The sequence below is a fragment of the Cygnus olor genome, chromosome 5 (genome assembly GCF_009769625.2).
Source record: "Cygnus olor isolate bCygOlo1 chromosome 5, bCygOlo1.pri.v2, whole genome shotgun sequence".
Lineage (NCBI taxonomy): Eukaryota > Metazoa > Chordata > Aves > Anseriformes > Anatidae > Cygnus > Cygnus olor.
In genome coordinates, this window is record NC_049173.1 from 34,717,394 (window position 1) to 34,741,355 (window position 23,962).

At 40.6% G+C, this 23,962-nt stretch overlaps 1 protein-coding gene across 2 annotated transcripts in view; it reads left to right on the plus strand.

The window, feature by feature from the left end:
* GANC (glucosidase alpha, neutral C) overlaps window positions 1-23,962 on the plus strand; it is a 38,094-nt gene that overhangs the window by 11,497 nt on the left and 2,635 nt on the right. The window contains exons 11-34 of one of the 2 annotated variants that reach the window (XM_040557330.1): window positions 1,935-1,993; window positions 2,723-3,085; window positions 4,012-4,074; window positions 5,359-5,467; window positions 7,070-7,197; window positions 7,733-7,915; window positions 9,017-9,062; window positions 10,067-10,133; window positions 11,496-11,592; window positions 12,134-12,314; window positions 12,812-12,965; window positions 13,291-13,526; window positions 14,498-14,624; window positions 15,648-15,727; window positions 16,664-16,807; window positions 17,230-17,326; window positions 17,702-17,803; window positions 18,270-18,513; window positions 20,162-20,226; window positions 20,499-20,575; window positions 21,583-21,657; window positions 21,809-21,922; window positions 22,368-22,480; window positions 23,443-23,546. In XM_040557330.1, the coding sequence (XP_040413264.1) occupies window positions 2,724-3,085; window positions 4,012-4,074; window positions 5,359-5,467; window positions 7,070-7,197; window positions 7,733-7,915; window positions 9,017-9,062; window positions 10,067-10,133; window positions 11,496-11,592; window positions 12,134-12,314; window positions 12,812-12,965; window positions 13,291-13,526; window positions 14,498-14,624; window positions 15,648-15,727; window positions 16,664-16,807; window positions 17,230-17,326; window positions 17,702-17,803; window positions 18,270-18,513; window positions 20,162-20,226; window positions 20,499-20,575; window positions 21,583-21,657; window positions 21,809-21,922; window positions 22,368-22,480; window positions 23,443-23,546 (2,968 nt within the window). In that variant the 5' untranslated portion in view covers window positions 1,935-1,993; window position 2,723. Of the gene's footprint in view, window positions 1-1,934; window positions 1,994-2,721; window positions 3,086-4,011; window positions 4,075-5,358; window positions 5,468-7,069; window positions 7,198-7,732; window positions 7,916-9,016; window positions 9,063-10,066; window positions 10,134-11,495; window positions 11,593-12,133; window positions 12,315-12,811; window positions 12,966-13,290; window positions 13,527-14,497; window positions 14,625-15,647; window positions 15,728-16,663; window positions 16,808-17,229; window positions 17,327-17,701; window positions 17,804-18,269; window positions 18,514-20,161; window positions 20,227-20,498; window positions 20,576-21,582; window positions 21,658-21,808; window positions 21,923-22,367; window positions 22,481-23,442; window positions 23,547-23,962 lie in introns of both variants that reach the window. The other variant, XM_040557332.1, reaches the window with a different exon arrangement.

A 23,962-nucleotide genomic window follows, 5' to 3' on the forward strand; every position in this document is an offset into this window, starting at 1 on the left:
ATGGCATTTACTGAATTCAGCAACAAGGAAATCGAAGTTCCTTTGCCTTCAAGCAAAGCCAGCAATATTCAACTCAAATGCAGTCCTCATTTATAGATGAGAGCGGGATTTCCACCACGATCCTAGACAGGAAACCAAATATCTTCAGGAACAGCACTTAACAAAACTATCAGATAAAAATAAATTCATTACTGATAATACTTCACAGTGGCAGTTTTCCCAGTCAAAAGCAAAAAAAGAGCATTAGATACCAACACATAATATACACCATAAAAATCAAGAAGGGGAAAGAAAAGAGCAGGAGGAAATACAGTTGCTATTCTAAATTCATGTACATTATTTTAATCACACTGGTATGTAAAATAGGAATCTTCCCAGGTAATTTTAAAGCTTAATCCCTGTTCAAAGGCTGACAAGCGGAGTGTAGTTGAAGTCTATGTCAAGAGCCTGAAGATGTAATTCTTACTGCCAGATCTGCCACAAACATCTCTTGTAACAAACAACCTAGTTTCTCTATGCCTTAATTCCTTCCTTCTCTGTTATTTCAGCTGTACTCTTCATGATTAGACTTATCACACACTACTGCAGGGACTCAAGGCTCACATGCAGTATTAGTATGAGTATGCTGAAAAAAAACCCCACCAAACTTCCAGATGCCCTTTCAAAACCGCCTCCTTTTTCCCCAACCATCAGATTTGCAGCTGTCTTGATGCAAGCCGTGAACTCAGCATTTGAGCTACACTTGGAAAGTGGGAAAACCCTATTCCTTCAAAATTAACCACCTTAACACTAGCCTCCTATTTCAGATTCCTATGCGATTAATGGAGACACTTTAACAAGCTCCCTTTGAAACAGCCCCAAGATGGGCAGGCATCCAAAATTAAACCTGAAAATCCATATAGTAAGCATAGTAAACAGAACAGAACATGGAAATACACAATTTATCAAGAAGCATCAGTTAATCCTACCACCTTGCCTTCTTTATAACTGAGAAATTAATCACCGCAGTAACTACGTATTAAAGTGACAAAAACACAGATCCCACTAAATATTTTTAGAGTGGCTTATTTCCTCATTTAACACAAATGCAGCAAGCCATTCACAGACACTGTATCTGTATAACCACCCAATTCGCATCAGGAGAGCAAGAGCTTGTCCCTCTCATCAATGGTAACAACCAGCGCAAACAACCCCTTAAAAGTGCTCACAGCACATGGTAAAGATTCTAGCCTTTCTAAATCAGTCACTTACACAAGTCACCAATGTCATCTAGTTGCCATCTCAGTGCTATCTTCAAGTTTACAGATCATAGGCTATTTTACAGAGACTCCTTTGGGCACTGACCTACAAAGCCCATAGCCCTGGTCACATCAGAAAAGAGCAAAAGAACGAAAAAACATGAGGGCTGCAAAGATATTTTCTCTGTAGCTCACTCACACACACTGTGATCAGGAAGAGAGAACAGCTCTCAGAAGACCTGTCGTAATGTCCAAGGTCACTTTACAACTGCCAGAGACGCCCACCTAAAAAAAGGAACAGGGCCTCAAAAGCACTGGCTTCAGTCACCCAGTCAGGGCCAAGCCTTCCCACAGGGACAATGTAGCACGCCTTCCTGCAGGGCTCAGCACATCCCACGCCTCATTACCCTCAACCTGAATGTAATGGTACTCCCATTGCCCATCTCACCCTTTCCACACACAGACCAAACACAACAATCCGCTTCCGCTGCAGCCAAGAGATACCACAGCTGGGAAGCTCCAAGGCTGTTATTGAACCCAACCGTATCAGACCTGTGGCTTTGATCCAATGCTAGGAGGTGAGCTGTCATTGCAACAAGTGTCATTAAACACTTCACAGTCTTTTAAGTCCAAAATGCAAAGTAAGGACTGTGTCTAACAGCAAAATGAGCAAGATAATCCCCTGGGAGCACTTACATCTCAGGAAAATGGTGGTGTTGCTGAAGAGAATCTTCCCAAATTAAAAACTTCTTCCCCTGGAAAAGTAAAAGGAGGAAAAGACATTAGTGGGCTTAATGTCACCCAATTTAAATGTCATTTTCCCTCAGAGTTTTAACTTAATGCAAAAATGAAAGTGAATACCAATTAGTAGCCAGCTTTACTGGATTTTCCGGTCATGCTTCATCACCCCTTCAGTCTACTTTTAAAGAGAGCTTGACAAGCTTTTTTTTTTTTTTTTTTTGGTTCTGCAAAACCGAATTAGTTTACCACCACTTATTAAAACGATTTGCATTTCCTTGCTGATAAGGTCTAGACTTTATCCAAGCAAGCAAACTTTCCTCCTTAAGAAACAACCGGAGCGTTCACCACAGTCCTCTCAGCTCCTTCCCGAAGCTCAAGAGTCTCACAGAAAACACGCAATACTCCCTCCCACAGCGCGATAAACACGAGTTAAACACGAGATAAAAGAGCTTCTCCCCGCACCTTCCAACAGGCACGGCAAGCAGCAGAGAGGCGCTAGAAGCCTCCCGACGGCCGCAGCCCCCTCAGCGCAGCCCTTCGGGGGCGCGGGGCCCCGGTGTCCCGGGGCCAGGCCCCGGCGCAGCCCGGCGGCGGGGGCTCCCCCTCGGCGTCCCGCCGCGACCTCCTCTCCCCCTGCGGCCGAAGGCAGGCAAAGGGCCCAGCACCAGCCCCGGAGCTCCGGGCCGGAGCCGCAAGGCTACGGGCAGGCCAGGCCGCGCCCCGGCCGCCCTCTGCGCACTCACCATGGGCACCGGCACCCGCCATTTGGAGAGCTGCCCGGCGCCGGCCGCGCCCGCCAGCAGCAGCAGCGCCAGCAGCCGCAGCACAGCGGCCTCAGACCGCCGCCGCTCCCCGCACCGCGGCGCCTCCGCCGCCATCGCGCCACACGAAAGCCGTGGCCGCGCCTCTTCCGCTCCCCACGGGGCCACGCCGCCGTCGTGGGCGAGTGGGAGCGGCGCGGGGGGCGGAGCAGCCGCTGCCCGGCCTCCACTCCGTTCCTCTCCGCTTCGGAGGGCACGGGGCTTCCCCGGGAAAGCCCGGCCTCCGCTGCCGCCCCTCCGGCTGCAGCAGCCGCGATGGAGGCGGCCCGCGCCGGGGGAAGCCAGGTAACGCTGCCCGCTAACGGCTCCTGGGCCAGCCTGCTGCTCGCTCCCGGTTGTGCCGGGCCGGTAGCACACAACGGAGGGCCCAGAGCCAGTCGCCGGTGGGGACAGGCCTGCAGTGGCCGTGGCCGAGCCGCCCCCGGCTGCGCGGGGCCTTCAGCTGACGGGAGGGGGCCGGGGACGTGGCCGGACGGGTGGGGGGCTGCTGGGAGGTCCCCCGGGGCTGTAACTACTCGGTGAGCTGTCACTGTCACCACGGCTGCCCTCTGCGTTTGTATATGGTGTGTGTGTGTAATTAGTGTTCTGTGAGCGTCAGCTCTTCGTTTACTGGGACTAAATAAAACCTTATTCTCTTTCATGCGTGGCTGAACTCGGTACGTTAGGGGAAACATTTTGATGACAGGCACTATTGGCAGTCCACTGTTTTCAGGCAAGCCAAAAATTTGCACTTTTCTAGTAGATCTAGAAGTTCTCTCAAGTCCCGAGATAACGCAGAGCTGTTGGCAGAGCCTACATAAGCCTCCTCTTCATTAGTCCCACTGCAGGCAGAAGAGGGACACAGGATTCCTATGTTTCTGCCAGTCCTGTCTGTCAATTTTTAATACTGGAACATAATGTTTAAGGACTGCAGAGAGAGAACTTGCTTCAAAAGGCAAAGCCCCAAGAATTTCCTTATGCAGAAATTCAGCTGTTAGTCACAGATCCACCTGGCTGTCAAAATATCAGTTTAAAAGGAAGTGGTTTAACTTTGAACTAAATGCATACAAATTCTTCCTATATCCAAACACAGTAGTTCAGAGTCCAACAAGTTTTATGTCATGGTTGTCTCCACTCTCCTTAATCGTCACCACTCTAGAGGGAGACACCCATCATCTGATCTGTCAACAGGTGGTTGCTGAACACATGTAAATGTTTTCTGCTCTTTCTAGTGTTCAAGATGAAGCTGTGGACAAAAGCAACTTTAAGGAATGCAACCAGATTGCTTTTTACAGGTAAAGAGAAGAATTGTAGTGTAGGGTTTTGGTTTTGTAAACTATTAAAAGTTAGAGGAAGTAGTTTCACTTTAATTTTTAGTCACAACAACTGTGCTACTTTCAGGATGTTCCTTTCAAAGTGAGCATCCCACTAACTGGTCAGCATATTTTAAAAGGTGGAATCTCACCTCCATTGTATTCTGTCTAATGTTGCCTGGGTAAAGCAAACAACTGTCCAGTGTTACACCAATTAGCCTCTGACATACTGGGTTATTGTTTCAAATACCCAATTCTGTTCTGCAGGAAATTATGTTCTGAAGCCCCAGATAACATTTTGCCAATGGGAGCAAGACATCTTTTCACATCAGCCCTCTCTAGCCTGTCACCATGTTAACTTAAGACATCTGATTTCAGAAGTTACTGCACACTGGCAAGCCTCAGATCATGTTTTTGCTCTACTTTTAGAATAATCCTTTGTGTGATTGCTCACATCTGCATAATGTCTGTTTGCAAGGAAACCAAGTCAGTTTATTGATAAAGAAGCATCCCTTCGAGGTAGCCTCAATGACACCCATCTTCAAGCAGTTTATAAAACCTGGGCTCAGCAAGGAGAATTCTCCAAACAGTTGACAGAGCCTTTATTTCAGGGTCTCTGTCCTAAAACATCATCAGGACCAAAACTGCAGTCAAAACTCTGTAGCAGCCCATCCAGACTTTGGCCACTCTCCTTCTTCAGTTCCTGCTTTCATTTTTGCAGCTCAGGCGTTGGGTCTTGCAAAGCGGAGAGCCATTTTAGGTCATTAGGTTCACGAGTATCCCCTGAAAAGCAATTTCCTCAGTGTATATCCAGGAGGTTACAAATTACAAACATGTATTGCTTCATCACTACAGGATGTACAAGCTGTTCGCTGGAGGGTTGGAAACCAAGCAGTGGTGTATATGACAGAAAATAAAAATGGATTATTCAGCTGAAATTTATGGGGTTCTGGAAAGAAGTGGAATGTAACTGTGCAACTTCGATTTTAGTTGGTCACTTGAATTTACCCTGTTATTTAAAATAAAAAAGATTTTTGGGATGGTGTTGTTGACCAAGCCCCTCTATTTTCCATTTCATTCATATACACATATGTTTGCTTAGAACTTTATTCCCTCTTTTTCCCTTTACTTGAAGCATTGATAATAATGTTTGGAAAAAATTCAAGACAAATTATTAGTAAACATTTCCAACTTAATGTTATGTCCCTATGTGTGATATAAGCCACAACAAGTAGGGAAACTAAAAACAATTCTCTGTCTTGTCAGGCGTCAGAAACTTCTACGTCCTGGAAAATCCTTGTATCGAGCAATGCTGGATTCAGTCACATTAAGTGATGAGAATGTCAAATTCCAAATTATTCATGAGGAGAATAAGGTGAGATCTTACCTAGTATAAGAAAGAGCAGTGAATGTTATCACCAGGTCTGATAATACTTGCAGAAGGTTTTGAGGTATTCCAGTGGTAGGTACTTATGATGCAAAGTATCGGCCTAAAGATGTCCTTACTAGTCAGTATTATTTAACAACTTGAGACTGTTCAAGAGAAAGGGACATTTTAAGGAACTTTAAAAAAAAATCTGTACTGACTTTATTAAAAATCTGAATAGAACTCTTTTTTATGTGAAAAAATGTTTTTAATTCAGGTTTTCTCCACTATTCCAAATAATACATTATTTTTCTGAAATGGAATAAGAAGACATATGTTTCAGCACCTCCTAAGCGTACCTTTCTATTCCCGTGTTTGATGAATGGCAGCTTTTTAGGAAAAAAAGTCTTTCTCACCTGTCAAATTATTCATATGTAAAAAGAGAGCCAGGAAGAGAAGTATCTTCCATTTCTCTCATTTAACAGAATACCAGCTAGCACTCAGGGAAAAGGCAACTTAAGCCGTCCTCAGATATGGGAGTTTGGAATTGCAGCTCTCCCCATTCCGTGCTCTAAGCATCCCATTACGCAGACAATGTGCATGAATGTATTTTCTGCCTTCTGTGTTGATCCTGACCTTTGCAGTCAGCGTAAAAAGAGGAGGCTTTTTTTTTGTTGTTTTCTTTTTTTTTTTTCCACCTAGATCTTAAGGTAGGTGAAAGACTGAAGACCCTGTAGTTCTGTAGACTGGGGGGTTATTCAAAGATGGCATAATGTGAAGTGTATCCTAAGAAGCAGAATCTGGAACTCCAAATTAATTTTTCTGTCTTGCCTACCCCCCATCTAGTCATATGGCTCTTTCATTCTTTCATGTCTTTGAAGAGAGTGGTGCTGATTAGCTCCCAGGTAAAAGGAAAAGATAGCAGGCCAAAATTCTTCATCCAATTTGTGTGTCTCATGGGAGAAAAGATTCAGAAAGTGAAAAAAACAGAAGGGGGAAAAAACATAAAAAAACATCTGATTTCTTGCACAGAGATTCTCCACAGAATAAAAATGAGTCATTTTGTGTGACCTAGAACAAAGTGAGTTTACAGTTCCCTGAAGTGTAAAATAGCTAGTTACACATCTTTATGAGTAGAGCAGTATCACCAGTTTTTCTTCAGGTGTCTTTCTGACATGGGTCATCAGTCTAAGTACCACTGTGAATACCAATGAACACAGAGCACTGATGGTTTTGCAAAAAGCCCTGATCTCAGTAGTACCCTGCTCTTACTTTTACACACCACTAGTAAAATTACCCAAACTTCAAGGTTAGTGTATACTATCCCTGTTTTCTTTGCTGCTTGTGGGGAGAGCTGCAAATATGCTAGGCATGAGAAACTTGAAGATAAAGGGTCCACTTAAAAAGAGTTGCTCTTCAAAGAAGAAAAGTGGAGTTAGCTAGTGTAAATGAGGTGGATGGTGGTTGTTATTTTGTAGTACTAAAGAACATTAAATCAGAAAGCAGGCAGGTGTGTTTTTTTTCCAGACAGTAAGTGTCTGATGATGTTAAGTTAAAAAGTAAGTTGATGTTTTTTATCATTACCAGTTCTATCTGTGTGTTTGCTCCCAGGTTCTTCTAGAAGTAGAAATTTATGAAATAGAAGGCAATATATTTAGGCTTAAAATTAATGAGGCAGCTCCTCTCAGAGCAAGATATGAAGTTCCTGATGTTCTTATAAAGGAACCTACCACACAGAGGTAAGTGAGGGGACAATGATGTAGCACCTTAGTTAGTAACTTTACAGCTTCATTTGCAAGGTTGTTTTGCCTTCTCCCTCATTTGCACTACACTACAGTTGACTCTCCACATTATAAAGTTGTTACAGGAAGAGAAAATAAAAATGCACATGGTTAATTTGCTTTCAAATATTCACGTTAACTACATAGGAGAAAGTTGTGTCATATATTAGAAACTTGAAGCTGTTTGACGAAACTGAAAAATAGTCTACTTGTTACACTGCATCATTTTTACTAAAGGCATTACATGCTAATGTGAAAGGAGTGCAAACTCTGGGTAGTTTTCATGGTAGTTCTGCAGCCATCTGTTGCACTGTGCAGTGAAGCCTGAACACAGCATGTATTTCTGGGGTTCATCAACTCAGCACAAGCCTTGAGGTTTTGTAACGTACGCAGACAGTCTTAGCCTATCTTTTGTTTCAGATTGTTATTTAGTTACAGTGGATTTCACATGCTGCTGATTCCTATAAAACTGTTGTTGCTTTTCATTTGACAGACTCTCTATATCCCAGAAGGAGGCAGGTATTTTGGTGCTGACTAGTGTTAATAAGGACTACATGCTTCAAGTCACAGCAAACCCCTTCCAGGTTGAGCTACACTCCAAGGGTGAGACTGTTCTGAGCATGAATTCCAATGGGTTGTTATATTTTGAGCACCTACAACCACCTCCTAGTGATAGGTACAGTACCTGTCTATCCTACCATTTGGTAATTGAGCTGTAGCTGAAAATAAACAATTATATTGGAATAGCAATTTCTGTGATAGAAACTCCCACGTGTTGAACTCTGTCTTCTCTATTACTTCATGCCAGTAAGTGTGCTAGTGAAGTTTTAAAAAAGAATGTCTAAATCAATTAGCTGCAGCCTCTTTGAATCCCTTACAGCAGCCATATGCTCATGCTAACCTAAGTTATTGGCCAATTCTTTAATAAACTAAAGTGTCTTGTTCCCCTTGTCTTTTGGGAAATGAACGATGGTAATATGATAAGGTTCTTAATTTTGCCTCATTTTATGACCCTTCAGGTAAGTTTTGTTCACCGTATAAGATCTTCAAGTAAGTTACGATATGCCATATATGAGCTTGCAGATCAGTCCCACTGCAAAGTGCTGGAAGAACGAGAAATTACAAAGCAGACCGTGTCATGGCTAGGAAACAGGCATAGCAAGCACGTTTCTCATAGAAAGAATTATTTGAAAAAAAATTGATTAACAGAGAGCCCTTAATAGAGAACAAAGACATGAGGATCTTCTGGGTGGGTAAAATGCTGGCACAGATAGAAATAGATGTGGAATCTGAAAGGATGAATTTAATTCAAATGTAGAGTGAAGGCTATTTTAGGACATCAAATATTAAAATGATTTGCCAATCAGAGCTCTCTACCATTACATCAGTTTTCAGAGTAGTCTGGCACCTTAGGACACAAGGAAACAATCTCAAGTTGTTCCAGGGGAGGCTTAAACTGGATAGTTGGAAGAATTTCTTCATAGAGAAGGTGGTCAAGCATTGGAAAAGGCTGCCCAGGGAAGTGGCGGAGTCCCCATCCCTGGAGATATTTTTGAGTTGTGTGGACATTGCACTAAGGGACATGGTTTAGTGATAGGTTAGGTAGATGGTTGGACTCGATGATTTTGAAAATCTTTTCCAATCTAGATGAGTCTATGATTCTAAAGCACTTATATAATATGTATGGCAATGCATAATGCTATATGGATTTTCTGTTTTAAATCCCTCCATATGTTAATAAAAAACTGATTATTTTTTATATATTTGTTTTCACTAGAAAGTCTACATCAGAAAACGAGGAGACAGCAAGTGATTCTTCTAAGGTAGCCTATGCTTACTCCAATTCCATCGTTAATATTTTGTAGAAAAGAGAATTGATTAAATAGAATCACATTTGTGATTTCTTCTGGTACTATTCTTACAAACAGCCAAACTAACATGCAGCACATAACATACAGCAGATTGCAGTGACTTCATCTTTTTCATGACACCAGAATATGGTTCTTTTTCTTCCCTATTGGAATGTATTACAGTGCACTTTGGGCTTTGTGGGCCATTCATTCACGTGAGAGATGATAGTGACTGAAAGTCCCACATCAGCTATTCCTTTATGAGATGTATCAAATATAATTTTTTCTTAATCTAATCATTTTTCCAGTGAAATTCAAAGAGGATCTGATATTTCAGATAGCAGTATGTGTTTTACCACGGCTGTAGGAGGCATCAGCATGTAGATCTGGCTTAAAATGTCTTCCATGGCCATTGTATTTAGATTTTTTTTTCTCTTTTGTTCTTGATCTCTCATTTAATTTGGACTACATATGTAACAGGGAGTTTCCTGGTGATATTTGCTTGTTTTCAAATTCCCTTTTCCTTGCAAAGAGAGTTTCAAAAGAAAGAGACCTCTTTTGTAACAGTCCAAAGATATGCCTATACATACATCCATGCTTAGTACTGCTGTAAGATTCACTCTGGAAAAAGACCAGGTCCTGGCAGTGCATATAGGCACATGCCAATTTTCTCAGGAGGCTGAGTTATGCCCATGGCATAATTTTAGCCTCCTGTAGAGCAGATGGCTTACTGTACTATCCTGTTAAAAATTGGAGGAGCTATGCTGCTTTCAGCATACTTGCATCTGAACTCTGGATTCTGCCAGGGAGTGTTCTTGCAGCAGAATCTGAATTGCATTTTGGATTTATTTATATTGGCCATATTTGACCAAAAAAAAGAAGTAATAATGCATGAATCTCATGTGAATAAAGACAGTTTTCTTAGTACATGGTGTGAGTAGTTGCACTTACAGGCTTAGCTATTTCTGTTTATATAGCAGAAACAGGAGGATCTAGGTCTCTGGCAAGAGAAATTTGGCAGTTTCTTGGATATCAAAGCTCATGGTAAGTCTCAGTCTAGTTCTGAAAATGCCTTTACTGCTTTGTATTTACCTTTATTCATTCGTATTTCTGTTTAGCTACTTAATGTTTATCAATGTCTCACTCACTCCTTTTAACTTGCCTGTAAGGTGTCAGCGGGTAACAAATCTGACAGAAGCACTGGAAATAGTCATTAGATTTCTGTTCAGCAGGAAGCACATTAAATGTGACCCGTTTCATCAGCTAACTGCCATTTCTAAAAGAGTGTAACACTATCTGCATTGGCTGACTACTATGTAATACACTATTTCTTTTTGTTGTTGTTTTCTGCTTTTTATATATTAGCACAAAACGTTGATTTCACATGTTTATTCTGATGACATATCAGAAATCATGCTATCTAAGCAATAATTGTTGCAGAGAAACTTCTAAAGTGGGGGACTACAAAGGAAAGTACTGAGCAGTCTTAAGGGACGCTAAGAAGGGGATAGATATCTGGAAGTCAGAGGCTCAAATACAGTTTAAATTATGAATTACCAAAACTCATGACCCTTTCCTGTCTGTCCAGTTGCATTCTGCATTAACTAATTCTGTTAGCTTTGTCTGTTACTTCTATCATGCAGCCTTCTAGGGCAACTGGCACTGCCCAGCAGCTGCAGTATGCAGAGGGAAGTCTAAAAGAGCTTCCATGTGGTGACAGAGGTTTCTGCTCTTCACCATTGGGACACGCAGAGGCAGGAAGCTTTTGCCCTCGTTATTCATGCTGTGTCTGACATATTAGGCCAGCATCATGATTTTGCTGCTTCTCTGTATTGGGGGAGTAAAGTCCCTGGGGTAAGATTCTGATACCAAAGCCACTGCTTGTCAATCTAGAGGATCTCTGATCACCTGCCAGAATTTGCTCTGGAGTCACTCGTGTGATAAGATGACAGCACTTAGCAGAGGCCCTTGTGGATGCTGCTCCTTTGGCTGAGGCTGAAGAGAAGAGTGTAGAAAACAAGCAATTCAGACTCTGACGTTCACTCTGCTGTACCACTGTGCTTCAAAGATTGGCTTGTAGTTGCTGGGATAGAAACAGGAGATAATTTTAAGCAGTTTTACTACATAGTAAAGGAACTATTATGTGCTTTTTTTGTGTTTTTTTTTTCCATTTTATCTTCTTAAGCAGATCAAAACTGGAAGAAATACAATAAAATCTGTTGAAAATGTTACCTCTGCAGTATATAAGTAATGATGAAAGAAGTTGAAAACAAGTTTGAAATAGCTAATTGTTAAAACTTGATTTTTTATTATTTTTTTTTACAATTAGGTTGTGCTACTTTGTTGCTTTCAGCTAAGCCTGAGACTGGAACTGTGTGCTCTTCTCTTTTAATGTTATTACCTCAGGTCCAAGTTCTGTAGGTGTGGACTTCTCTTTACATGGATTTGACCATATTTATGGAATACCACAACACGCAGAATCACTTCTTCTCAAAAACACAAGGTAAAGCTGGCAGATTGCATTATTCCAGAGGAGAGCTGTAATACTGTGTCAATAATTTAATAAAACAGCAGCTTGAAATATGCGTATTATATCACATATATTTTATTTTAATGATATAGCGAACTGAATCATAGACTGTCCATGCAGAGTGAGTTGTTCTGCTTTACATACTGCAATTTAATGAATGACCCCTTTTGTTCTCTCTCAAATTTCCATGCTGTCTTTATTCAGAATTTCACAATTAGTCACATCTAAGCAGAATTCTTAAAAGAGCAAATCCATGGGGGACAGGAGACTTCAGAATTCGTAGTTTAGGACTTGGAATAAATGAGCAGTATTCTCACTGATAGCCAAAACGTTGCCTGATTGAGATAGGTAGGACCAAAGCAAAGAAGCAGTATTATAGAAGGACCACATTTCAGCGTGGAGGGTAAACCATAATACAGAGTGTTCACTGAGTTCAGTGGAACAACAGCAGAGCTAAAATTGGCCTGGTTCAGGATGCTTACATCTATCAAACACATCTTTTTCTTTGTCCTAGCGATGGTGATGCCTACCGACTTTATAATTTGGACATCTTCGGCCACAAGATACATGATAAAATAGGTATTTATGGTTCAGTGCCCCTTCTCTTAGCACACAAGCCTAACAGAACTTCAGGGATTTTCTGGCTGAACTCTTCAGAAACACTGGTGGATATTAATACAAAGGCAGTAGCTGAGGTGAGAGTTGCCTACTTTCCTCAGAGTTTAATATCAAAAGAAAACACTACAAGGCAGGGCCAAAAGCAAGACGGCAACATCAATGGAGACTGATCACATCAACTCTTGAGCACAAATATGTGAATTATATTCAAACTGAAATAGTGAAAAAATCTTGCTTTATTCCAACACTTGATTACATGATTAAAATTGGTCATTTTCTTTATTACTCATGAATGATTCTAAAGCAAATGCACAGTGAGATTAGAAGTTAATCACAGAAAAGTTGTAATTACTTAGCACCTCATCATTTTATCTGATCTTTAACTGTTACTCTTTATTTCACATAACCAGTATGCAAAGTAAAGGATTTGTTAAGAATATATAATAAATTGTGTATTTCTAATACCTGCCAGATATGTGTTAGTGGTAGAATTTTATTAGTCTCCATCTTTGATCCTTTAATGAACAAAAGTTTGATAGAGAAGAATTCAGCTCTACTTTGGTTTCCTTTAAAGCACATACAGTCCGGATCTGCTGCAGATACTGCTAAGCAGAGGGCGGTGCCTCTAACTGATGTGCGCTGGATGTCAGAAAGTGGGATCATTGATGTTTTCCTGCTGATGGGACCCACTGCATTTGATATCTTCAAACAATTTGCGCAACTGACAGGTACTAACTTAAATAATTGGAGTCAGCCGGTGTGGCAAATATACCTGGGAGATTCCCTGAGGAACATGCTGAACTCAAGAGAGGGTTAATATTTACCTAGCCCATTGTGTGCAGTAGGCCAGTTGTTCCCAATCACTTGGGAACAATCCCAATCCCCATCACTTGGGTGTGAAGAACATGCTCTAGACTCAATGTAGGCCAGCATTCCCCAGCTCCAGACAGTTACACATTAATTACGGCTCTCAAGTTATCTTCTCTGTAAAGTCTTCAGAAGAAATTCTGAAAAGCATTAACACTGTTAGCTTCATTCATATACTCTTCCTAGGCACTCAAGCCCTACCTCCCCTTTTTTCTCTGGGCTACCATCAGTGCCGCTGGAATTATGAAGATGAGCAAGATGTCAAGGCAGTAGATGCGGGTTTTGATGAACATGACATTCCATATGATGTGATATGGCTGGACATAGAACACACAGATGGCAAGAGGTATTTTACATGGGACAAGAAGAAATTCCAGAACCCCAAAAGGATGCAGGAACTTCTCAGGAAGAAAAAACGCAAGGTAAATAATATATCAGAAAGGAATAAAATACTAATTTGTAGTGTGAAGTTACCCAATCAGCCTTAACCAAGGTACTAGAGATGCCGGAAACAGTGTAACTGCAGCGAAGTAAATTAGATTGTGTTGCAGTCTGGTGATGATTCTCATGTGCAAGGTTTTTTAATCCACCTCTTCATGCTGTTACATTGTTTCGTAGTTAGTTCAGTACCCTAAGCATCAGGCTGTTTGACCGCTTTGAAGCTCTATCTTACAGAAGCAGCCCAGTGCTGCCCCTGATCAAAAAAGGAGAAAATCTTTCTACGTAACGTGAGCTTTCACCAATATGCTAACCTTGCCTCAGCTATCCTTGCTTCCATTTTTCTTTCTAATGTACACATTTAAAATCTGAAAATTGTGAATTGCTTAATGGTTGATCTTTGCCAACAGGGGAACTGTTGAAATAGCATTCAAGTTTTATAGTCTCTTAGTTGGAGCTATAGTACCTTCTCAGCTTTAGGGCAAGGCAGTTAATGGCAGAAGAAGGTACCTGCAAAATGCAATACTTGGATGTTAAAAACAAGAAGAATTTCTGTTGTTGGTGTATGTCATACAAACTAAGATATATTTAAATGTCTTAAGGCAGATAAGTATATTTTCCCATTCACAGAATATAGCCATGAATTAAACATTGTGTTTTCAGGGAGTGGGGTATTAGCTTTCAACTGAAACATTTCAGGGGTCTAAGTATGAATTCATGCCCTCCTTGTAAATTAGCTATTACACATGTGTAGTATATATGTAGGTATAGTATAGCGTATGTAGTATATGTGTAGGATATACAAACACAGTTAACTGCTTTCTAAAATGAGTGACATAGCTGCCTTCTTTACCTGAAATGAACTCTTTATCTGCCTTGTATTGAAAGTTAAATTTTACTGTTTCACTAACTGGAGTTGATGCTAATGATGCACTTTATTTTCTTATCCTGGCAGCTTGTTGTCATTGTAGACCCCCACATTAAAGCGGATCCCATGTATGCCCTGTATTCACAGGGAAAAGACAAGGGATATTTTGTGAAAGACAGAAATGGACAAGATTTTGAGGGCATCTGTTGGCCAGGTAAAAAAAAATAAAATGTTCCATCTGCATTTCAAGCAGTAAATTTTAAAAAATTTGCAGAATTGGGAGCCATTAAGGTAGAATTGATTTCTCACAATGCTTCTATTTTTTTAGATATTCATAATTTCAAATACTTCTGATTAGTTTGGCTTTTGTACATTCATGTTCTAATTGCCTTGGTTGTACAACTTTGTTGTGTCTGTTGGCTCTGCAGATAGTCCCGTGACCTAGAGCTAGAAAAGTTAAATTTTTTGATCAGAACAGCCATCCCTCTTCTCAAACTTGTGCTGGTTAAAAGAAATCCAGCCTGGTCTGTTGCACTGAACACAGCTGTTGTAGGCTGGGTGAAAATTAAATGAACCATGGAACTGAAAACTGATTCAATCATAATACAGTGATTTGACATGCTGTTTTTCATGAGGTTTTCTCACAGTGAGTTGGTAGAGGGCAAAGGAGGTTGTCCTTGTTCTTTGCAGACAGCCCACAAACATGGTGGAACATCAATGAATATGGAAAAAATCAAGGATATATTACAACTTCTAGTAGCATGGCAGTTTTTAACTATTACCATTTTAACTATTACCATTTTATTCTCCCTGTGCATATGTATGAACGTAGAACTGCAACAATAGGTCTCTCACTCATACATCTCAGGACGTTGTTATTCAGCGTCACAGTGGCACTTTCCTGTTTCAAGTTCAGAACACCAAGGGTGCTGTTTCTCCCTGGCTTCCTGTTAACATCCAAACATTTTTCAAACAGCTGGCATTCATCCTGAAATGGTGCTGAGCTTCAGACCTCCAGAGTCTACATGTGTTGATCTGTATATAGGGGACAAGAGGTGTACCGAGTTCCATGTTGGCCTGGAATTTGTTTTGGGGCTTTTGTCTTAGAAACAATATCAACCACATTATTGCTGCCTAATTATGGAAAGCATTCTAGCTGTAGGCTGCTGTATTTAGGTGCAAAGAAAACACATACTTTTAAGAGCAGCTAAATAACTGGGATCTCCCACATCCACAGGTTCCTCTTGTTATCTAGATTTCACCAATCCTGAAGTGCGAAAATGGTACACAGATCAATTTGCCTTCAAAACATACAAGGTGTGTATTGATTTGTTCTGATCTAGAAACTTTCTAGACACTTTATCACACTTTCTAGTGTTCCAGAAAGCCCAAAAATGGGGAAAAGAGAGAAGATAAAAAACTGGCTACGCAAGTTGGTGGGTTTTCTAGTTGTATGATCATAATGTACATGAAAATATCGTGAGAAACTGAAATACCATAGAAGGATTTTCTCCATGGACCTATCTACACTGAGAAAGCTGGAACCTGTACTCTGCCACTGAAACTGCTTACTTAATTGTAGCAGCAGGATGGAGAGTGCAAGCTTTTTAGCAATCCATCATCTATCACCACTGCTGCATTACCTGTTTTTACTACCATGACAACACGTAAGGAGTGAGATGGGAGTACTCTCATAGCTCATGGTCACAGCTCCTTCACATTCCTTTCAGCACTTCTGCCCAGTGCTGAAGGTGCCTGGGTGGACACTGCCAGACACCTCCAGCTTCTCCCACCCTCCACTGATGGGTGCTTCAACATTACTGCTTTTCAGTAATGTTGAAATCACTCCCCTAGCAGACCTTGCTTGACATTTCCCCAGTGCTTTTCCTCTACAGTTTTTCTTTTCTGACCTCTGTTTTATTTTTCTTCATGACTGTTTAATGCTTCTCTTTTGGCCTTCCCTGACTCTTTTCCCTTACCAGAGGGTGGGAACAGCAGGTAACTTTGCAACTCTGCTGAATTTTGTGAGAAGTGCAAAAATCGACTGAGCTTTTAGGCTGCCGCCCTGAACCTAAAGGCCACCAAGAGAGAAGGGGGGAATGACTGGCATCTTTCCAGTGACCACAGGAGCATAATAACCATACCTTGCTTTGCTGCTGCTCCTACTCAAATCCCAGACTAGTCTGACACCCACTAGAGATTTAAGTCTCAGCAATGTCTGTCTTATGTCCTAACTGCAACCCTGTACCATAGGGGTCCACTAATATCCTCTTTGTGTGGAACGACATGAATGAGCCATCAGTTTTCAAAGGGGCAGAGCTAACAATGCAAAAAGATGCTGTGCACTACAACAACTGGGAGCATCGGGAATTACACAACCTGTACGGATTCTATCAGGTAGAGTATCCGGAGACAGACCAGGAATTATCTGTCCTCATAAGGTATGCCTAATGTGATAAGGATTGTATTTAAACAGTAGTAGGTATTCTCTAACCTCCATCAGGTTACAGAATGAAATTCTGCTGTGATAGGTATTGCTGTATTTGAAATAAACGTCTCTGTGATTGGTCACAAGATAGTATGACAATATCCATACATTTCTAATGTAACAATGTAATGACATTGGCTGTGACTACACAAAATTAATATTTTTTTGTTGTTCAAGTATATTGTAGTAGGAAAGTGTTGGTTTAACAATAGCTATTATTTGTGGGCACACATTTCTTAATTTTCCTGACTAGGAAGGGCTAAAAAGGCAGCATTGCAAATATTTTAATTGGAAAGCTTATCCTCCTGACTTTTATATTCATGATTTTCAGCAAATGGCAACTGCAGAAGGACTCATCAAACGGTCTTCAGGAAGAGAAAGACCATTTGTTCTCACACGATCGTTCTTTGCTGGATCACAGAAGTATGGTAAGCAAGGACTAGCTTTCCTTCTGGTTTGTTTTCTTGAGCTTGGTATGTAGTAGTTAAGTTTAGAGAGGACAGCAACTATCTTAGAAATACTGAAATAGTGAGATCCTACAAATGCAAGCGATTAAAAAAAATCAGGAAGGGCTGGCAAAGCATGTACAAGTTAAAGTCAGAATAACAATCTTTATCCTGGGACAAAACACTATGGTTTTTGGATATTTCAGGAGCATGCATATAAAGAAAAAAAAAGAATTTACAATGAACAGCAGTTCACCAGTGTTCATGACCATCCCTGTTTTCTTTCCTTAACTGCAAGCATAAGTTGAATCATATACCCAACTTTCCTGTGTAATCTTGAGACTGAGTATTTTTCAGGGGCAGTGTGGACTGGAGACAACACAGCTGAGTGGGGTTACTTGAAAATCTCCATTCCAATGCTTTTGACCATCAGCCTGGCAGGGATTTCGTTCTGTGGAGGTAAGCTGTTTAGTTGGAGTTGCTCACTATACAAAATCTGCTAGTGCCACCAGACTTCAACACAGATAGTGAAAAGCTCAACAGCATTTCCAGTTGGATTCACAGATGAGTCTGATTTCAGATGCTAAAAACCTGTCTCTCACCATCACTTCTCTTAGTCTTCTGTAGCATATGTGTCCTGGAACAGCAGTCTCCAGGTGATGGTCTGTAGCATCACTGTGGCAGTCCTCTGCCACAGGGGAAGGCACTCAGCCTCCGAAATGTCTCTTGATATTTTTATTAAAGGATAACTTGTTACCTCCATTTTCCACTCTTGATTGGGCAAGCAGCTACTCAACAGCAGAACTGCAAGTACACTGTGAAATTCATGAATTTGTATCCTTGGAATGTTTGTTAGAGGAGAACTTCAAGTTTTTCAGAATAATTTCCAAAAATGTGTATTTTTATTTGTCTGTGCAATATCTAGCTGATGTGGGAGGGTTCATTGGAGACCCAGAACCAGAATTGCTTGTTCGATGGTATCAGGCTGGAGCCTACCAGCCCTTCTTCAGAGGTCACTCTAACATGGAGAGCAAACGGCGAGAACCGTGGCTCTTTGGGGAGAAGAACACCCAGATCATCAGGGAAGCCATTAGAGAGCGCTACGTCCTCCTGCCATACTTATACACACTGTTTTATCGGGCATACACAGAGGCTGAACCAGTTATGAGGTAAGCACTTAAGTAAGGAGGTTTAGTGATTATCCTCAGGAAGTTACTTAGACAAGGGACTTAAATTACTGAATTACTGTCTCTTACAGTTGTGATTACTTACTTAAATAGTAAAAAAAGAAAAGAAAAGCACAAAAATGTCTACATTCTGTTTTACTCCTTTCTGCAAGCTTTCATAATGTTACCAGAGGAATTTTTTTCTTTTTAACCAAATGACACCTAGAACTCACTAACTCACTTACAGTCTTTAAATATGTTTTTAAAGGACCATGCACTCCAAAATTCTCATAATGAAGAACATTATATAGGATTCTCACCCACGCTTAAAACCATGCTTAATGGACTCTGAAGTTGCTGACCTAAAGACATGAAGGCTGTTTTGCCTCTCATGAAAATACTCATTATTGCTGAATTGTTACTGTTATAAAAGCTTATTTCATATTGATAACTTGCTCATTTATCTCTGTACTATTTTTTATATCTTTATTCTTTTAGTAGAGAATCTAGTAATCTAGAACAGAAATTAAATTAGAAAATGGGTTTTTGTCCTGCTCTTCTTAACCTAAGAAAACGTTTCAGTGGAACTGAATGCAACAGTCCTTTGAGGAAGAGAGGAATTGTCATCTATCTCGCTGGTATTACTGTATCTTTGAGGTTGCTCTTAGAACTGTCTTTTTGCAGCACATTTACCTTTACTCATTGCTATGAAAATAAAATACATCTCCTATTTAAAAAAAAAAAAGCCTTTTTGAGAGGATTGAGTGGGTTGAGTTTAGAATATGATTTGCATTATAGACATTGAGTGAGCATGGCTGCACATTTATAGGTGTAGATGCCTCTGTTGTATGCACTGACAGACAGTGGGTTTCCGTCTGTCTTGAAATGAAGCTGGCATTGACATGTACTGCCCACAATGTTAAATAAAGCCTTGAATATGTTGAATTTACTGCAATAGGTACAGAACAAAAGAGGAAGCATGGTATTTTTCTCACAGACGCGGTGGAAGGTGTGTCTCATTAGCAAGCATATGACCAACAAGGCTACAGTGGGGTGAAGTGAAGGTCTGTAAGTGAGTGGGTGAGCCAGGCTTTCTTTGTAAGGAAACCCAAAGAATTGCTGCAGACTGTGATTTGAATGTGCTGTTTTTCTTATACTCTTTCAAACTCTAAATGTATGACACCTATTGTGCACCTATTGCACTTCCCTTTTTTGAGAACAGAAGTTGAACTTCTGGTCGAGGTTATCCAGTCTGTGACAGGAGACATACTGTAGAAGCAGTGGTGAGCTGCTGAGAACAGGAAGGACTGTCCCTCAGGGACTAGCTCATCAGGTTTCAGCATTGCTGGTCAACTTTGATAGAAAAGCTCATCCATCTCTCCTTTGCTAGAGGGAAGGCATCTGTAGTGCAAGTTCATAAGGAAGCCAGGGTTTAGGGGGCTAAACAGTAGGCATATAGGAGTGCCATAGCCTGTGTTGTACAGTGACTCAGAAGTGGTACTTTAGGGCACAGAAGAGGACATTACTCTATCTTTGGTTCTTGATAGCTTTAAGGAGAGGGAGAAAATGGAACCTAAAAATGCCAGAAAGTCTTGAACAAGCTGGTGGGAGAAGATAAACTAACTGAATTCCACTGTCTGTCTTTCTGCAGGCCTCTCTGGGTAGAGTTTCCAGGGAAATTAGAAACTTTTGGTGTGGAAAATGAGTACATGCTAGGTAAGCAGGTATGGGTGGGTGAGCAATACAGCCCAGCTGCATTATAGTACCGTAACAGAATGAAACTGAGCAACCATGAGCTCCTCACACATGCCTTTTTTCCCAGTACAAAGTGAACATGAGCACCTGCCATGGCTCAAGCAAGCCCTTAAAATAGCTTTGGGAGATTGACAAGCCCAAGGCAACACCAGAGCACAGTGCTGCTGCTGTGATGAGATGCAACTTTGAGGACCACAGCGGTCACTCATTGCCATGTTTATCTTTTTCTTCAGGAAATGCTCTGTTGGTGCATCCAGTCACGGACAAAGAGGCCAAGGCAGTGAGTGTTCTACTTCCAGGGTCGGAGGAGGTGAGGATCGTACAAAGCTGCTCAGCCCACAGAAGTGTTTTATATGGCAACCTCCCAGCTCCCCCACTCATAATTGCTGCACACTGCCACTGTGCTGAGTGTTAGCCATTCTGTGTCACTCTGAGCCTTCCTTACATCTTGATACCTCACGCACCTCACAGTAAATTTACTTCTGTGCTCTTCCAAGTTCTTCTATGCACAGATCTCAGGTCTCCTATAATTTATATCTCCCCTTGAGGCTCACTGCTTCTCATGAAACACCAAAAAAAACAACTTCACTAAATTATCGATTCCTTTTCTTTTCTCATGTATTTCACATAGGGTTAATCTTCTCTTTTCACATGGAAGAAAAGGGCTGTTTGAAGGAAGGTCATAAGGAAACCAGAGGAAAGCAGAAGGAAGGAAAAATTATAACAAGGAGATACAAGCTTCAGTAGCCTGGGATGTGCATAGCAAACACTGACATGTAGAGAGATCAGTACCTCTCTGAAACTGAGTTATTAATCCACAGGATGGCACTGTGATCCACTCCTACACAGACCATTTGGCTGCAGCAGCTGAGAAGTGGAGGAAGGGAAGGAATTTCAGAAAAATAGTTCCAAAGGGAAAATCTGAGTTTCAGCTCTAGAGGCAAATAAGAGGAAAGACAGAAGTAAAGGAGAGTGCTAAAGACCATGCAAAGCTTTGTGACTCCACTAGTGCACCTGAGGATACTAACAATTCTTTCCTCAATTTAAGGAGAAAAACAGATGAGGCTCTCCAAACATGCTAAGAAAAATATTTTTATCAAGATCTCTGTGGGAATTCAGTACCTGCCATACCTAAAGTAGTGAAACCTGCTGGCAAGAGTGGTGCGTGGGAAGTTTCAGGTGTAGCTCTTTCTTGTGACTTGTTATTAGCAACTTTGTTGTTATTTTTTACTTCAATATAAATATGTTCATTCTGGAACTCAGCATTTCTATATCTTGCCATATATGGTGTGCTCATTCTTTTTCCATTTTTCTTAGATTTGGTACGATTTCAGAACATTTATACAAATGGAAGATCCAGGCACTCTGAAGATCCCAGTAACACTGGACAAAGTACGTTAATTAAATAGTTTTCTTTATGTGCTTGCAGTAAAAGTTTATTTCTGAGGTTTGATAAGAAAGAACTTAAGTTTTCCCTGTTCCCAGTTCAAATTATACAATTAAGAGTTTGTGAACCTTTCTACCCTGGCCTTGTTTTTGGCAGATTCCTGTATTCCAGCGAGGAGGCACCGTGATACCTCTTAAGACTGCAGCTGGAAAATCCACTGAATGGATGATAGATATTTCTTATGAACTCCGTGTGGCCCTGGACACAGAGGTACTTTGAGGTGACATTCCCTTTACAAAGTTGTCTTTTACTGCATTTATGCTTTTTTAGGTGCTTGTTCTCTGTTCAATGAGCATAGTGGTATCTGCATCTGGATTTCCAATGGCCCTCCTCTACTGTTCTTTATTGTCAGGGGGCTCCCACCTCCCTACCACTGTTTCCTCAGAGTGAAAGTATCAGAGTGTAGCACAGGCAAAACATTTTTGTGATCTTTCTCAGGCCTCTGCAATTCCCTTAGAAGAAGAAACAGAGAATTGGCAAACTACAAATTTCTTGGACATATAGACAGAACTTCCCACAACTGTCCTTTCTAATGAATGAAGTGACATCTGACACCCACATTAATAACATGTAGTGAGACTTTTTTTTTTTAATGTTTCATTGTCTACCCCTAGAAGCTGCTGTTAATCTGGACTCTATCTGGTGTGTTTCACAGGCCCGTGCAATAGGTGAGCTCTACCTAGATGATGGGCATTCATTTCAGTACCTCCACAAGAAGCAGTTCCTGTACCGGAAATTCACTTTCCACAAGAACGTTCTGTCTTCCAGGTAACAGCAATTGATGAAGACAAAAGCCACTCAACATACTGTCACTGGAAATGCCTTTTCTAGTTCATTATGACTGCCTTGCAAATAAGGAAATATTAGTATTATCTATTGCTTAGTGAAGTTCCAAAAATATCACTAAATACTTGTAAGTAAACAGATCCTAAATATGCCACTATCACACTTCTACTACTGAAATCTGCTGCTCATGCATAAATAGTATTGTGAAGTGTATAAATAATAAAGGCATTTCATTATTCCCTCAGGCTTCAGAAATATGCAGTAGGTGGTCCTCAAACTACAAAATTTAACACAGAGCAAAACTGTAGACTAGGTTAAATAATGTAGCCAAAAGCATGCTTCAAATTCCCTTATCTCGTAAATAAAATCTGAAAATCTTCAAAATTCAGGATAGAAATGAAAGATTGTTGCTAAACTACTAGAAAATCTAGGAGTTGCCAAATAAAGTCATTTAAATGAATGATATGACATTGTTTGCCCCCAAAAGGAAAATTTTAGTTTAATTTGGATATGAGGGCTTTTTTAGAGCTTTCTAATAAAAATAAATACATGAAATTAAATTAGTTGCAAAATGAAATTTAATTGTGCTTAAGACTGAACCATTTTACTTGCAAAATGTTAAAATCAAGATTACATTTATATGTAGGGGTTTCTACTACCATTTTACAGAAATCCAGAATGTTTCTGGTTGTCAAAGCCACGTTTTTTTGACACAAAACATCTTCTCAAACTTCTTTTCTCCCCTTCTAACTTTGTGAAATCTGCCATGCAGTCAAAAATTAGCTGATAATGGGAGAAATTTTTTTTTCAGGAGAAATGTAAATAAAGGAATGGAAACCTGTTTAGGGAACTTTCAGGGTGAGACTAACATGGTATTTTTTCAGTGTGATACTGAACTTCTACTGATGGACAGAAACTATATGAAATAATTTTCTTTTTTTCAGCTGCATGGATGAAAGTGGACAATACCACACCACATGTGTAATTGAACGGGTGATATTTCTGGGACTTGGACAACAACCCACTTTTGTAACAGTCTGCTCCAAGGGTAATGCATTGACTTTCATTTTACTACAATTATTCGAAATACTGTTGTACTGCTGCCATTCATTAGAGGTGACAAACTGACAGCTCTACAAAGAAACTGCTATAGCACAGGGAACGTCTTTGTTTATGTACTGCTCCTTGGGTAGCAAGGACAGAATATAGTGAAAATAGCCAGCAGCTAATCACCACTAATATTACGTGCAAACCTGAAGAACACTTGCTTTGTAAGGCAGTGAATATATCAGTAGATGTGCTTCAGAATTACCAAGTTCTGATAGCTGTCCTACACAGAATACAACCAAAAATAGCATTTTGATTGAAAAACTGTTCGGTCCAGGTACAGATAAGATCTGTAAACCTACATAATAGTCAAAACCAGGAAATTTGCAGACAAAAAAAATTTACTTTGCTCATTCA